General features: G+C 58.5%; 1 protein-coding gene across 3 annotated transcripts in view; it reads right to left on the bottom strand.

Annotated features, from left to right (window-relative positions):
• Positions 1-5,023: 5,023 nt before the first annotated feature.
• Positions 5,024-13,657, bottom strand: part of LOC117653368 (neurotrimin-like) — a 239,936-nt gene continuing 231,302 nt past the window's right edge. For all 3 annotated transcript variants that reach the window (XM_034399020.1, XM_034399012.1, XM_034399005.1), the window contains exons 6-7: positions 8,479-8,778; positions 5,024-8,169 (exon numbers count right to left, since the gene is read on the bottom strand). In XM_034399020.1, coding sequence (XP_034254911.1) covers positions 7,991-8,169; positions 8,479-8,778 — 479 coding nt within the window. In that variant the 3' untranslated portion in view covers positions 5,024-7,990. The remainder of the gene's footprint in view (positions 8,170-8,478; positions 8,779-13,657) is intronic.

The following is a 13,657-nucleotide window of genomic DNA, read 5'->3' as shown; positions in this document are numbered from 1 at the left end:
CCCGACGAGTGACTCGTCTTCGGCAAGACAGGATGACGTCAGCGTCAAAGCTTTCTCGTTCCAAAAACGGAGTCGAAAACAATCAAAAGGAAAAGAACGCAGATGAATTCCATCAAAGAACGTTCTTTGTGGGGTTTAAAGTGCGGAGGCAGTTGGGAGTTTTTCCTGTCGGGTAGGCCTTTCTTGCAGTATCGCGCTCTCTCTTGTTCTATGCCGCTATGCCGCCGTCGACAAGCAGGCGACAGTGTGCCGGGCGTGGTTTGTGAGCGCGTGCGTGTGTGTGTGTAAGTGTGGCCCCGGCCAAGTGACTTGATTGATAGACCGGGGTCATCTTGCAAGGTGGCCATCCTGTTTCCCCCTCCCAGTGTGTGGTTGCCAAAGCGCCCCCTCCCCTGCTCCCCCTCCCCCTTTTGTCCGGGAACGAGAGTCTCCGCTCGGGATAAATGAATCACCAGCGGGGAAAATAAAACGCCGTGCGTTCCAGGGTTTCCAGGGTTTCCAGGGCGGAGGGAGACGAGTCGCAGGGATGACTGCGGCGAGACGGCGCTGCTGGATGTCGCCGCGTTTCAGGGTTTCCAGGGTTTCCAGGGCGGAGGGAGACGAGTCGCAGGGATGACTGCGGTGAGACGGCGCTGCTGGATGTCGCCGCGTTTCAGGGTTTCCAGGGTTTCCAGGGCGGAGGGAGACGAGTCGCAGGGATGGCTGCGGTGAGACGGCGCTGCTCGATGTCGCCGCGTTTCCCGGAAAGCGGGAAAGCGGGAAGCGGAAGGTGGAAGCACGCGAGGGGCGGTCCAACGAATGAGCAGCGGGACGGCCAGGAGAACATCGTGAGCTCTCTCGCACTCGTGGCGCGTCCCGTTTGGGCGCGAGAGAGACAGGCCGACGTTACACGCCCAATCCCTTTGCACTCTTTGTGCGTAAGTTACGCCTTGTTTCGCACATGTGTGACTTAGGTACCAAAAGGTATCATCTGCTAAGAAGTGCACCAGGGTTTAGTGTGTAGGAAGGAGAGGGCGGAAGGAGGGAAGGCCGAGCGAAGCGTTTGATTGGTCGGAATATGGATTATCAGCGTGACTTGAGCTCGACCCCGTAATTTGGAAGTTAAATTAATCGACTTGGCAAATAGCTCACAGACCCCCTCGTCCCGTCACTGCCCTCTCCGCTCCTTTTGGGGGACGTCTCCTAATCTCTTCGGAGAAACTCCCGGCCGGCCGCTGGCCTTCGAGAGTCCGGCCTGCAGACCGAGAGTCGCTTTCGTCTCGCTGTCTCTCTCGCAATCACGGGGCGCCCGTTGTAGGTGCAAGGGAGACAGGGCGACGAAAACGACTCTCGGAATCAGTGTGCTGGCCAGGCCCTCTGGTCGGGCCTGGTGGCAGTGACAGCCAGGGCCATCCAGGGCAGCCAGCAGACCGATTCCGAGAGTCGTTTCCCTCGCTCTGTCTCTCTCCTACTCTACTCAAGGCGTGTCCGCTGTGGGTGCGAGAGAGACAGCGCGACGACTCTCGGCATCGGTCTGCCGGACCAGCCAGAGCCACCAAGGCAGCGGGAGCCGTCGCCGCCGTCGGTCTGTCGGCCGAGAAACTGAAATATATACTGCGCTGTGATTTTCTTCCCCTAAATGCAGTAAAAGAGAAAATAATGTCTCGCGCGGTGGATACCGACCGGAGAAAAGTCGGAAGCGGTCGAGACGAAATCCCCTCCGAGGTTCTTCCGCAGCACACAGGAATGAATAATAAAATAAACAACAACAAAAACCAACAAAATAAACAACAGAGGCGCAACTAAAAATATTGGAGAGGATCTGCTCACGCAGACTCACTCTGTCACCTCCCCCTCTCCACGAACCCACACACACGAGGCAACTTCGTTGAGCAATATTGTTAACTAGTGATGTGGGAGTGACCAACAAGGGCGGGCGTTTGACCCAACGCTAACAGATGAGAGGATTTGAATCTCATCACCACATCATTGTGGTGGGGCCCGACACGCTTTTACCAACACACACAAAAACACCCCATACCCCTCCCCCCCACTCACGCTCTCTCTCCACACACACACACACACACACACACACACACACACACACACACACACACCATACAATAATGGACCCGCTGGATGGCCAGTGACCTGGAACCAGGTAGCGAGAAATGTATATCACAGTTTTATTTATTATTTTCGTGCCACCTACTGTATGAAAACGGATAAAAACCGCTGCCCTTTACTTTGAGTAGTAAGAAGTTTTTTTTGCCGTTTTCGACGCACACGCGCCCACACTGCTGTAAAAGGGCAAGAGGCCGGCAAGAGGGAATGAAGCCCGTCGTCGAACTTGGCGATGCACTGCTGCGGCACTGTTTTTGAAGTTTGGCGTCCTCGTTGACGATGTTGTTGTTTTGGTCGCAGACGACGCGAGCACGTGGCGCGCCTTGCTCGGCCGAGGAAGCCAAAGGTGAGTCTGGTGTGTCGAGAGCGGTGCGCGGCCCAGCCAGGCCTTGATCCAGAGTGGGGGCAAGGACAGTTGCCCCCACCCCTTAACCACTAGACAGCCACTGGGAGGGCGAAAAGCAACACTCTGCCCCTCAAAGTGGGCAAAAGGTGCTGCTGCCCCCCTCGGGCTGGCCCTGGACCCGCCACTGCAGGCCAGTGGGCTCCGCGCGGACCGTGGGGCCGTGGGGGGCCTTAAGCCAGCAGGATGTCCGCAAAGCCAGGGCGACCTTGATGAACTCCGCCTGCCTCGCGAATGACCCCAAGTGGGTCCCCCCTTTCCCCTCCCCTTTCCCCTCCCCTTCGAGTGGCGCAGCGAACCGTCATCTGAAACAACGGGGATTACCGCTGCAAGCTACTTAGCCGCCCCATGCAAATCTGCGGTCATGTCGCACTAACGTCGCGTCGCGGCGTGCCTGGGCCGGCCTGTGGCGACGCGCGCCCAGCCGGGAAGGGCCAGGCTGGAGGTCTGTCTGCCTCTCTCTCTCTCTCTCTCTCTCTCTCTCTCTCACTCGCAGGGCGTCCCGTGTGGGAGTGAGAGAGACAGCGACGCGACGCCCCGCTCGGCATCAGCCCGCAGAGCGAGGCAGAGCGAGACGGAGCGAGGAGGCGATGTGGGTCATCCTGTGTCTACTAATAAGGGGGATCACGGACGGGCGGTCCGTTCCGTTGTCGTGGCCGCGATCAAGGGGGAACCGACTCGAGACAATCAATGTACGTCTAGTTGGTAACCAGAGAAAAATCCGACGTAATCACAATCATACTTGCGGAAAATCAATCACTTTTGACCGTGTTTGCGAGGTTACAGCTCTGGCCCCTGGCCTCAACTAGGTTGGACGCAGTGGCCAGGCCCTGGAAGTAGGCACGCAGGAGTCTGGCTGCGAACAGACGCAACCTAACCTGGCGCCTGCGGCGTGCCCCGCCGCGCGCGCGTGCGGTGCGGGCGGCCTACCCCCGACTCGGCGGGCGCTCGCCCAGGCAGGCGTCGAGGCGCTTCACGCCAAAGCTGCGACGTGATAGGCTGCGCTGCATCCCGTTCATCAGGCCGAGGACACTGTCGGACACTGTCACTCTTTAGTTTCAGTGTACGCGCGCTGAGGACTCCTCGGCGTCTCGACGGATGCTTCCTTTTATTGACGTTCTCAGTGGGAATTTCCGGTGGAGAGTGCTTCCGCTGTGGAGGTGTCGAGAAGCCGCGCCCCCCCCCCTCCCCCCCTCCCCCTCCCCTTTCTCTCTATCAGGACGAGGAGCGGCAGTGCTTTGGGCTCTGGTTTCCTGATGGTGTACCGCAAACTTTGTTGTTCGGAACGAACTGAAGATTGTAGTCTGGTGTAGTGCTCGGCCCGGCGTCCCAGCGTCCCAGCGTTCCAGCCCGGTCGGCCTGGCCGCTGCAGCTGTCGTTACAGGCACGGCCGCCCCGCCCCGCCCCGCCTTGCCGCGCCTCGCCCCTTCCCGCCCCGCCCCGGCATGCGGTGTTGCCAACACCGCCGCTCTAATGTTCTCCACGGCATTGCCCGGCATCGCCAACCTCGGCCACATTGGCAGGCACGGCAGGCGCGGCGGGAAGCACCACTGCGGAGCCTTTGGAAGCACTGGAAGCACTGGAAGCACTGGGCCGCGGACTAGGCGGCCACCTTGACGACCCTTACTCAAAACGAACCGTGCTGCCAAACTGCCCTTGAAAACGGCGCGGCAACAACAGGAAGGCCCGGCCGTCGTTCTCCGTGGTGGCGGTGGTGGCCGATTCCGTCGCTCTGTCTCTGTCGCACTCGGGGGGCGTCCCGCAGGCGTGCGAGAGAGACAGAGTGCCTCTTCGGAATCAACCTACCGGAATAACTCTCCAGCTAAGTGACTGTGTGACACCTGGCTCGGCTGGGCCGTGGAAACGAAGCGGACGCCTGCTTTGGTGCGCGTTAGTCGACGTCCTCAAGGCCGTGCAGGGGACGGGCCTTCTCAAAGGCGAGCCCCACGAGCCTTCTGAAAGGACGGGAACGGCCTTCCCAGAGAGCTGCGCACTGGGATGGGCGAGCCTCGTGCAGGTACACTCGCCTACCATACACCGGGTGCAGCCGCGTCGCTGGGATCCCGGCGCAGTCACCCGGGGAGCACGGTGCCCGCCCCTCCCCGCCCCGCCCCGCCTTCAAGGGCCCCGTCCGACCTAACTTGGATTCAACTTGGCAACAAATTGTGCATCTCATTTAGGAGTTGGCCGGGCAGGCAGCCGGGCCTCGGCCGGGCCGGCAGCCCAGCGACAAGTTGGGCGTGCAACAAATTCGCCGGTCTATTAGGGGGCCATTCACGGCCATGGCCTTTGGACCGGCGCGCCGAGCGCCGAGCGCCGAGCCGCGACAAACGGCCCTGATGGAAGTGTTTACCGGCGATCGCCTTGTTGACATGTGCATGGCTCTCCGTCGCGCTGCCGCGGGTCGTCTCGTGAGTGCGAGAGAGACGAGGCTACTTCAGCCGACTGCCGGCCGCGTCTCGCCGACGGGTAATGTTGATGAGGACAGGGGAATGTGTTAAAAAATCAGACTACCGCTTGAATATTTACCGATTTCAAGTATTTTATTAATAGTAAGTTGTATTTTTACTTATTCATACAATTCTTGGTCAAGAATCGTTCCAGTTCTCTTGCGGGAAAATATATAGGGATGTAGAACTCTTTTATTATTAATTACGGAAGTTGCCCATGAATCGCAGGAAACACAATCTGTATACAATTATCAAGAAATTTGGAACGACTCTTAGCCCTTAACAAATTCACAGTCAGTACTTAAAATGACACAACTTTGAAAAATATCCTTGGTAACTGGGAGGAGGAACAGGGCAAATAGGAGGAAATGCTGAGATAAAGGAATCCACAGAAGCAAACTGTACAAGCCAACATAAAGGAAAACAACAACAAATGCAATATTGGACTAGAATATACGCGAGTCGACCCCGCTACAAAATGACGGTCCGAAAGCGAAGGTTGGCGACCGGCTCGGTCGGCAACGCACTCGACGCACGTTTCAAACAAAAACAACAAATTAGTCTCCAACTAATCCATCACAAAGACATAGGCCAAAACCTAAAAGCAAGATGGCGGCGCTCGCAGTCACTCTCGGAGTGTTGCCGACGAGCGATATGCGAGACAGCGCACCAAGGGAGCCTCCCATCCTCAATTTGTTACTAACTGATAAGTAGAGGTGTCAACAAACGGAAAAAAAGGTTATCGGGCCGTAGAGCTGTCGTCTATCTCTGCGTCACGCATTCATTGATGCAATGCGTTCTCATTTTTCAGCAATAATTGCCTTTTGGCACGTTCTAGAGCGTCGTCATGCACACCGACGCACTCTCTGATGTAATCTTTGAAACAAAAACAACAACAAAAACAAAAAAGGTGGCCTGGCGAACGAAACTTTGTCGCCAAACGTCATCCTCCGAAACGATTGAAAAAGAAGCAAGAGTATTGTTTAATTTCTCATGATACTAATTTTCCAGAGCCGTGCAATTAAGTTTCTGGTGGACATTTCTTCCACTAATAGTAATGTTTTGCACTGAAATCTTACAATTTATGTTAATCACATTTCATAACAAATGCTACAACAAAAAGAAAGTAGTATTCAAAAGAAATATACCTTTTTACAGGAACCACTTAGACGCTACCCCCGATACATCCCTCCCCGCCGAGGGGGACCACGCAAGCAAGCGCCTCGCGAGGCATCTCTCTGTACAAAAATCCTTAGAGTATTATGTACAAATTTAAAATGACGGCAGAATTCCGAAAATGAAGTACAGAGCGTGATCTAAACTTTACTGCTTGGAGTAGCTTGACATTTATTTACAGGAAAGCGGTGCGCACGCTCGAACCAAAGTCCACACACACTCTGACATCCATGCACACACGCACACTCACTCACGCACACTCACACACTCACAGCAAGTCGATCGGCTGCATCCGCACTGACTAGAGAGCAGGGCTCCCGACGAAATGTCTGCATCTCCAAAACGGCGAGTCACAAACCACAAGATGACTTCATTTTCAATTTTCTTGCAAAAGTCGCCGTTTTCCGAGATGCAGACACCCAGCCCCACGCTTGAGACTTACTCAAAAGAATGTAAGTCACATTGACTCAACCTTTGTTTTTGACTAGAAATTCACAAAATACTTTTAAAGTTAAAAAAAAATCAACTGAAATTGTTTTAAATCCAATTTATAAAAAACAAAACAAAAAAACAAGTAAGTTTCCGTCGATTTGAATCCATTTCTTTCCAGAGTAAAGGGCATGGCGTTCACTCACACAGCCCCGCAGTGTTTGAGGGCCGCGGGCGATCGCCGAGCCCCGCACATATTGTTTGGCGGTCCGCTCCCCCCACCCCCTGCCGCCCCCCTGCCGCCCCGCGGCTCAGCGGCGGGATCAAGACAGCCAGAGAGGAACAAGTGACTCGTATATGACGCCGCTTTTTCCCTTGGCGGCCGAAATGCGGCTTTTGTTCTCAATTTCATCGCGCCGCTCCAATCACAATGCGCCGCGGCGGCGGATGGCTGCGGCCGAAAGACGAGATGGATGTGCCGCCACGCCGCCGCGCCGCGCGAGTTTGTTTGGCGGCATTTCCGGGAGCAACGCGGACTTGCCTTCGGGTTTATCTGTCCCTTTTATTGGAAAATTTGTGGCCGCTCCGTGCCGCACGCACGTTCGCGATTCGTGGTTTGACAGACTCGAGTCCGCCGGGAAGGAGGGTTCCCGACAGGCCTAGCGCGAAAAACATAAAAAATATAACAGCAACTTAAAGCGCCGTGTGTGAACAACCTCCACTGTCCGATCTGTGAGTCCCGCGCAACACTGTGCTGCCGTGAATCAGCAAGCGGCCAAAAACAAGGGGAGCGTCGAAATTAAAGTAAGACGAACTACACAGGTCGCTCTCGCTCTCTCGCACAGACACACACGACTCGCGCTTGCACACACACGCAGACTCTCCCTCCCACTCAATCATCCACACAGACGCACGCACGCACGCACACTCACACACGCCCACCTCGGCGTGCGCTGCACGCACAACGCCGCACAACGCCCCGCAGAGTGAGTAAAATGTCATCTTGTTGAGCACTAGGGCGTTGAGTTCGCACACGTCAATGTCAGCCGGTGCCTCGGCTGCCTCGGCTGCGCGTCGCTGCGCCGCGGGTCCGCCGGGCGGGCGGTCTCTCCCTGTGCGGCACAGTGTGCGGCCTGTCCCCGCGAATAGCGGGGCATCCTCTTCCTCTGCCTCTTCCAGTCTTGTCTAGTTCTCCTCGCCGTCCCCGCCGCGGGGTGCGCCGCCCTGCTCCGCCGTCTTGGCCGTCAACGTCGTCTTCGTCTCCTCACACTAGGTGTCCTGCAAGTCCCTCGGCTTGCCTAAGCACTATCACCACACTGTCGCCACCGCGACCACTGCCGCACCAGCGCCGCACCAGCGCCGCACCAGCGCCGCACTGGCGCCAAGTCCGCGGGCACACTGTCGCGGTGGCGGTGCGGCCGTTCAGGCCTTATAGGCCGGCGAAGGCCAGCAGGTTGTGCAGGGCCGTGAGCAGCACGACGGCGGCGCAGGTCTGCCGCGCCGACAGCAGCGAGCGCAGCCCCAGCCCCACGGACATGTGGCCCCACCAGCGGCCGGGGATGGGCGAGGCGCTGTTCTTGCCGCGCTGCATGGCGGCCGGGTGCTCCCCTGCAACAACAAGCAGGCCGTCAGCACGCCGTCGTCGGCACGCTCGCTCCACAGTGGATTTGCCAGAAGACCGGCGGAGGCGGCAAAAACTCGAGACGCGTTTTGAGCTCCAGAGTCGCCAAACATGACTCGAACCTACGTGTGACCCCACCAATGGATTCCTCGTTCGGAGAGCAATCCATTGGTGGGGTCACACGTTCGATTCGAGTCCTATTTAGCAACGCTAGAGATCAAAACCCGTCCGGGATTTTGACCGCCTCCTCCGGTCTTCTGCAGGCCACTGTGCTCCATCAACGACAAGAAGCTCACCGTTGAGGACGTGCAGCAGCACGCTGGCCGAGTCCAGGTTGCTCGGCGAGCAGGTGTAGTTGCCGGAGTCCTCCCTGGTGGCGCCGTACAGCACCAGCGTGCCCACGGTCGTGTCCGTGCCCGAGCGCTCCACGCGGATGTCCTTGGTGCCCGGCTTGTAGTTGAGCACGCGCTCGCCGTCGTGGTACCAGAAGATGTAGGCCGGCTCCTCCAGCGACTGGGTGATGACGCACTTGAGGTTCACCGTTGACCCCGTCTTGACGTAGATGTCGGACGCGCCCATGATCTCGATCTTCGGCACTGCGGACAGAGAGGATGCACAACGATGCATTGCATTATCAACACAACTCAGAGAGAAAGAGAAAGAGAGAGAGAGAGAGAGAGAGAGAGAGAGAGAGAGAGAGAGAGAGAGAGAGAGAGAGAGAGAGAGAGAGAGAGAGCGCAATCGATAAAAGACGAAACGCGCCGAGGCCTTGGCGAGATGAAGCTCTGCTCTGGCCTCGCATGTCAACATCCCATCTCGCACCACAATCCTCCCACAACTCAATTTCCGATAAATGAAGCCCCGCGACTTCAAAGAGGCCCCAATTCACGGGTTCCCTCTTCTTGGTGGTTCCTCCCGACCGGTCTCTCTTTCCCTCTCTGTCGCTCTCTCTGTCGCTCTGGTCCAAAAGTTTGGCCTCGCACGCGTCTGCTGGCAACGATAGCAGATTGCAGCGCCGACTTCGAACGCGGCACGCGGCGCCACGGCCATGCCACGCCATGCCACGGCGCCAACGAGACTGCGCCGCGCCTTCTTAGTTAGGGAGATGGCCGATAGGGGCGCTGCTGTGCTGCGGCCCCAAGTTTGGCGGGCGTCAAAGAGGCCGTGAGCCTGCCCGAAGCAGACCCGCCCGGCCCGCCAGACCACAGGCGGATCAATGCGAAAACGGATTAAGTTTGGAACACGCACTGCTGGCTGCGCTGGCTGCGCTGGCTGCTCGGGCGGGGCGGCGGCCGCGACGACGCGCCGTCTGCTGGCTGCTCGGTCTGCCCGGCAACAAGCTGCCGCGCGGCCGTGCCGTGGTGCGTGTACTGCGTGTACTGCTATCTGACCCGAGCACTATCTAAAAGTTGTCCGCTGTAGAGCCAGCGGCGTAGCGGCGTTGGCGAACGGGGCGCCAATATGTAAGGGGCGGGGGCGGGGTGTAACAACACAAAGCGGCAAAGCACCTCGACGCCGCCAGCCGCGGCCTTCCCGCCATCGAAGCGGACGGACCGTTCCGACTCATCTCTCCGCCATCCCACAAGCCGCGTGTTGACGCGGTGGTTAGGTTAGGCTCGTTTTGTCGCGATGCGTGACTCGGCGCGTTAGAGTCCCAAAGACTGACACCCTCGTTCACCGTTCTTAATGAGCAACAAGGACAGAGCTGTGGCGTTACGTAATTTGTGGCGAGGCAGGGAGGGTCGGCGCGTGCTGGGGCCTGGCTGGGGGCCTGGCCGGCTTGGCCCGAGTGGTGGGCTGCAGGTGCAGAGAGGGTGGGGACGGCCCGGGTGGGTCCAGGGACGGGTCCAGGGGGCTGAGCCCAAACAGGTCGGCCTGCTAGGTCTGCGAGGTCACGGAGGGCAAGTGGCTGCTAAGCACCCTGCCGCCCCCTCCGCCGCCCCTCCGCCGCCCCCTGCCACGGCGTCGGGCCCCTCCCGGTGCCGCTCCTTGAAAAAGCTCAAGACAAATGAAGCGAGTGCCACAGTCAGGCCACGCCGCGCCACGCCACGCGCGGCGCAGGTGAAGATGGGCGTGACTTTTCACTTAGCGTCCCCCTCCCTTACCCCTCCCTTCCCCCTCCCCTCCCCTCCCCTCCCCCCGCCCCTTCGCCCGCCCCACTGTTTTTCAAAAGCAAAAGTTTCGGAAAGGAAAGGAGGCTCTGTAATTTCAACCAACAACAACAACAAGTTACGGCGAGTTGGCGGGTTTTCGGCGAAGACTATGCGGGAGTCCGAGACGTCGACCTTCGATGGAATTAAAGGGAAAATGATGAGCCTTTTCGTGCCTCGGGAGCGCCGAGCAAGGCGAGGCAGGGCGAGGCACGGCGATCGACTTCCGATTAAAATCATTCCACCGAAAAGTGCACGGTCGCTTTCATGCAGGTGCTTTTAGTCGTGTTCAGAATTTTTTTTTTTTGGCGTTGCCTGCCGCGTCCCGGGCGTTCCCAGGCATTCGCCTCATTGCGGCTCAAACCCCACAGACTAATTTGGCACGGCCGCCCTGATCCCCACCTTGCATTGCGGCGCTACGATCGCGGCTTGAAATCCAGGGATTACTCACACACACACACACACGCACACCATGGCGTTTTTTCTCCCTCCCTTCCCCGTGTTTTGTTCTGCTCCAAGCAACAGTGTGGCACTCATGCAAGGTGACCACCCCCGGCAAGGTCGGTGGCGGTAGGCGGCCGGGCCGGAGAGAGGTTCCGAAGGGTGGCGTCCTTTTATCGCTCCGTCTCTCTCGCACTCCGACGGGACGCCACACGAGTGCGAGAGAGACGGAGCGACCTGCCGCGCGCTCGGTGTCGGCCTTTTGTACTTTGTACTGCGTTGCGTGGTTTATAAGCCCGGAGGTGTTTCGCTTCGGGGCTGCTCTGGAAAAAGGCGAGGGAGAGGAGGGGGAAGGAATTGCATGGCGCGGCGTGGCGTGGCGCGGCGTGGCGTGGCCCCTTCCTGAATTACCCCTTACTCCCTAAATTACGCCTCGTAGGAGGCGAGGGTTTGCTGGTTGGAAATTCTCGACAACTTGAGTCGCTTTTGTTTTTTTCCCCTGCCCAGTTTGTTCTAGTTCTTTCTCTCTCTGGCCGATGCTCGTCCCGCGTCCTTGTCGCTCTCCGTTCCAAAGTGCGCACCGCTACTGCTTTTTGTCTGGACGTCTCCATATACTTCTTGTCCGGCAAGGCATGGCAAGGCGAGGCACTGCTTGGTTGGCCTCGCCTACACTGACAGCGCGCTGGCAGCACACTGGCAACGGCCTTGGATGCACCGCCTTGCAGAGGCACCGCCCCCACCCGCCGTCGTCCCGTCGCTCCACCTCCCTCGCACCTGGACGGGCCGCCCCACGAGTGCGAGAGAGAGCGAGCGAGCGAGCGAGCGTTGAAAGCGCTGCCTCTCCTCCGCGTTCCGCCTGGGAAAGGATTCCCTTCCCAATTACTGGGAAAGGACAGGTCCGCCGGCCGCGGTGCGTCCACTGCGAGTTGCCCGCGGCAGTGGCCCTCCAGTGACGTGGCTTGCAGTACTGTGGCTTGCAGTGCCGTGCCGTCTTTCGCCGAACGCGACCCGCGCGACATATTTCCGGAAGAGGGGACTCGGTTAAGAGGAAGGAGTCGAAAAACACGCGGACGCGGACGTATCCAGCCGGTCCGTTTGTTCGGCTAGTTTTTCGTGGCCACAAAGGACTGGCGGGGCGCACCGGGCACCGGGGAGCCGGAGAGAGAGAGAGAGAGAGAGAGAGAGAGAGAGAGAGAGAGAGAGAGAGAGAGAGAGAGAGAGAGAGAGAGAGAGAGAGAGAGAGAAGAAAGAAAAAAGACAGTAGGATGTTGCCAGAGCGGATCGACGCGGCCACCCATCATGGCCAAGGGTTGGTCCTTGGCCCACCACGTTCCGCCCGCCCCGCCCCTCCCCGCCCCGCGCTGCCACACCACCCCTCAAGCGCCCCGCTCAGCCCACAGCAGATTCACACACCGCGATCACAACGGTCAAGAAAGTACAGGAGGCTGGCGTTACGAAACAACAGCTAAGACACGCCATGCACTGTGTTTACTTCGGTTTACTTCCAAAAAAGGCTCAAAAGAGATTTTTTTTCAATTTTTTTCAAAATTTTTTCAACAATTTGGAGTGAAATTTTTCGCAGGTAAGCCCTACGACACATTTCGTTTATCACTAGGGGAATAATAGGTTTTCTTACGAAAGGTGTACCGAGATTTTGTCTTCGACATGTAAGTGACTGACAGTGGGCAAGTGATTACCGGCCGTGGAGGCAGGGCCTTAGGCAGGCAGGGCTTCAGGTAGCGCCACCTGGAGTCCAGGCCTAGACGCGACATCAGGTGCGAGGCCGGGCGGGGCGGGGCGGGGCGGGCCGATGCATTCCACTGCGCCGCTGCCTCCCCCTGTTTCTCTGCCCCGGCCGTCCCGGCCGTCCAGGCGACGGACCCTGGCCCCGACACGCTCTGTCCCCAAACAGGGCCGTCTTTTTTAACGTATCAATCAATCAATATGGGCCACCCCGCGGTTTTTGTGTCGCCCCGCGTCCACGCACACACACATGCACGCACGCGCACACCGTCGCGCCAGCGACCCACACCCACACAAGAATGATGGTGGTCAGTTTTTTGAGCGGGCTTGTCGCCATTTTTCATCCCTGCCCCCCTCCAGTGTCTTGCCTCGGATCGGGCGGCGGCGGTGTCGCTCGGCTCCTCCCGCGCATTCTTGGCCGCGGCGGCGCGGCGGCGCGACAGCTTAATCTGCACGATAATGCATCATTTGGCGGCATTTTGGCCGGAGGCGCAAAAACCAGAGCCTTCTTTCTGCGGCCAAGTTGATACACGCGGCCGGAGGAAAGCGGAGGAAGTCTTTGTTTTGGAGACGTGCACGCCTTTGGGGCTGCGCAGCTCAAACAAGACTGGAACGAGACACGATATGGTACCGTTCGATTCGGTTCGATTTCTCGGATTAATTCGGATTCCTTCGATTAATCGGAGGTCCGGCTCGAACGCTAAAGGTCTGCTGAGGCCTAACAGCGCCGATGACGATGACGTGGAAGCGAGCGCTGCGTCGTGTCCGCCTGCGGGCTCCGGGATAGGCAACCCTCTGCGCCGAGCGCGCGGCTGTCCGGCGGGCTGGCCTACTCTGGGTTCCGCGGGCGCGCGGGCTCTGCACTCGGCAGGCGGACCGTAAACACTCCACGCGTTTTGGACTCCACAGTCCTCGAACAGGATTCCAGTGGTGGTACGAATGGACTCCTCCGTTTGAGTGCCAGACTCCTATTCCAGGAGTGCTGTGGCGTGCCCGGGGCGGCGTCCACCTTCCAGCCCGCCTCCTGCGCGTCCTGCGCGTCCTGCTCGTGTGCCCATAAGCACCGCCGGCCGGCCGGCCTGCTCCTCCGGAGGAAACTTTGAAAAGCGGCACGGCGGCACTGAGGCACTGATTATGCTGC

This window comes from Thrips palmi, unplaced genomic scaffold, assembly GCF_012932325.1.
Source record: "Thrips palmi isolate BJ-2018 unplaced genomic scaffold, TpBJ-2018v1 HiC_scaffold_10, whole genome shotgun sequence".
Lineage (NCBI taxonomy): Eukaryota > Metazoa > Arthropoda > Insecta > Thysanoptera > Thripidae > Thrips > Thrips palmi.
This window is presented reverse-complemented; position numbering and strand designations above follow the sequence as displayed.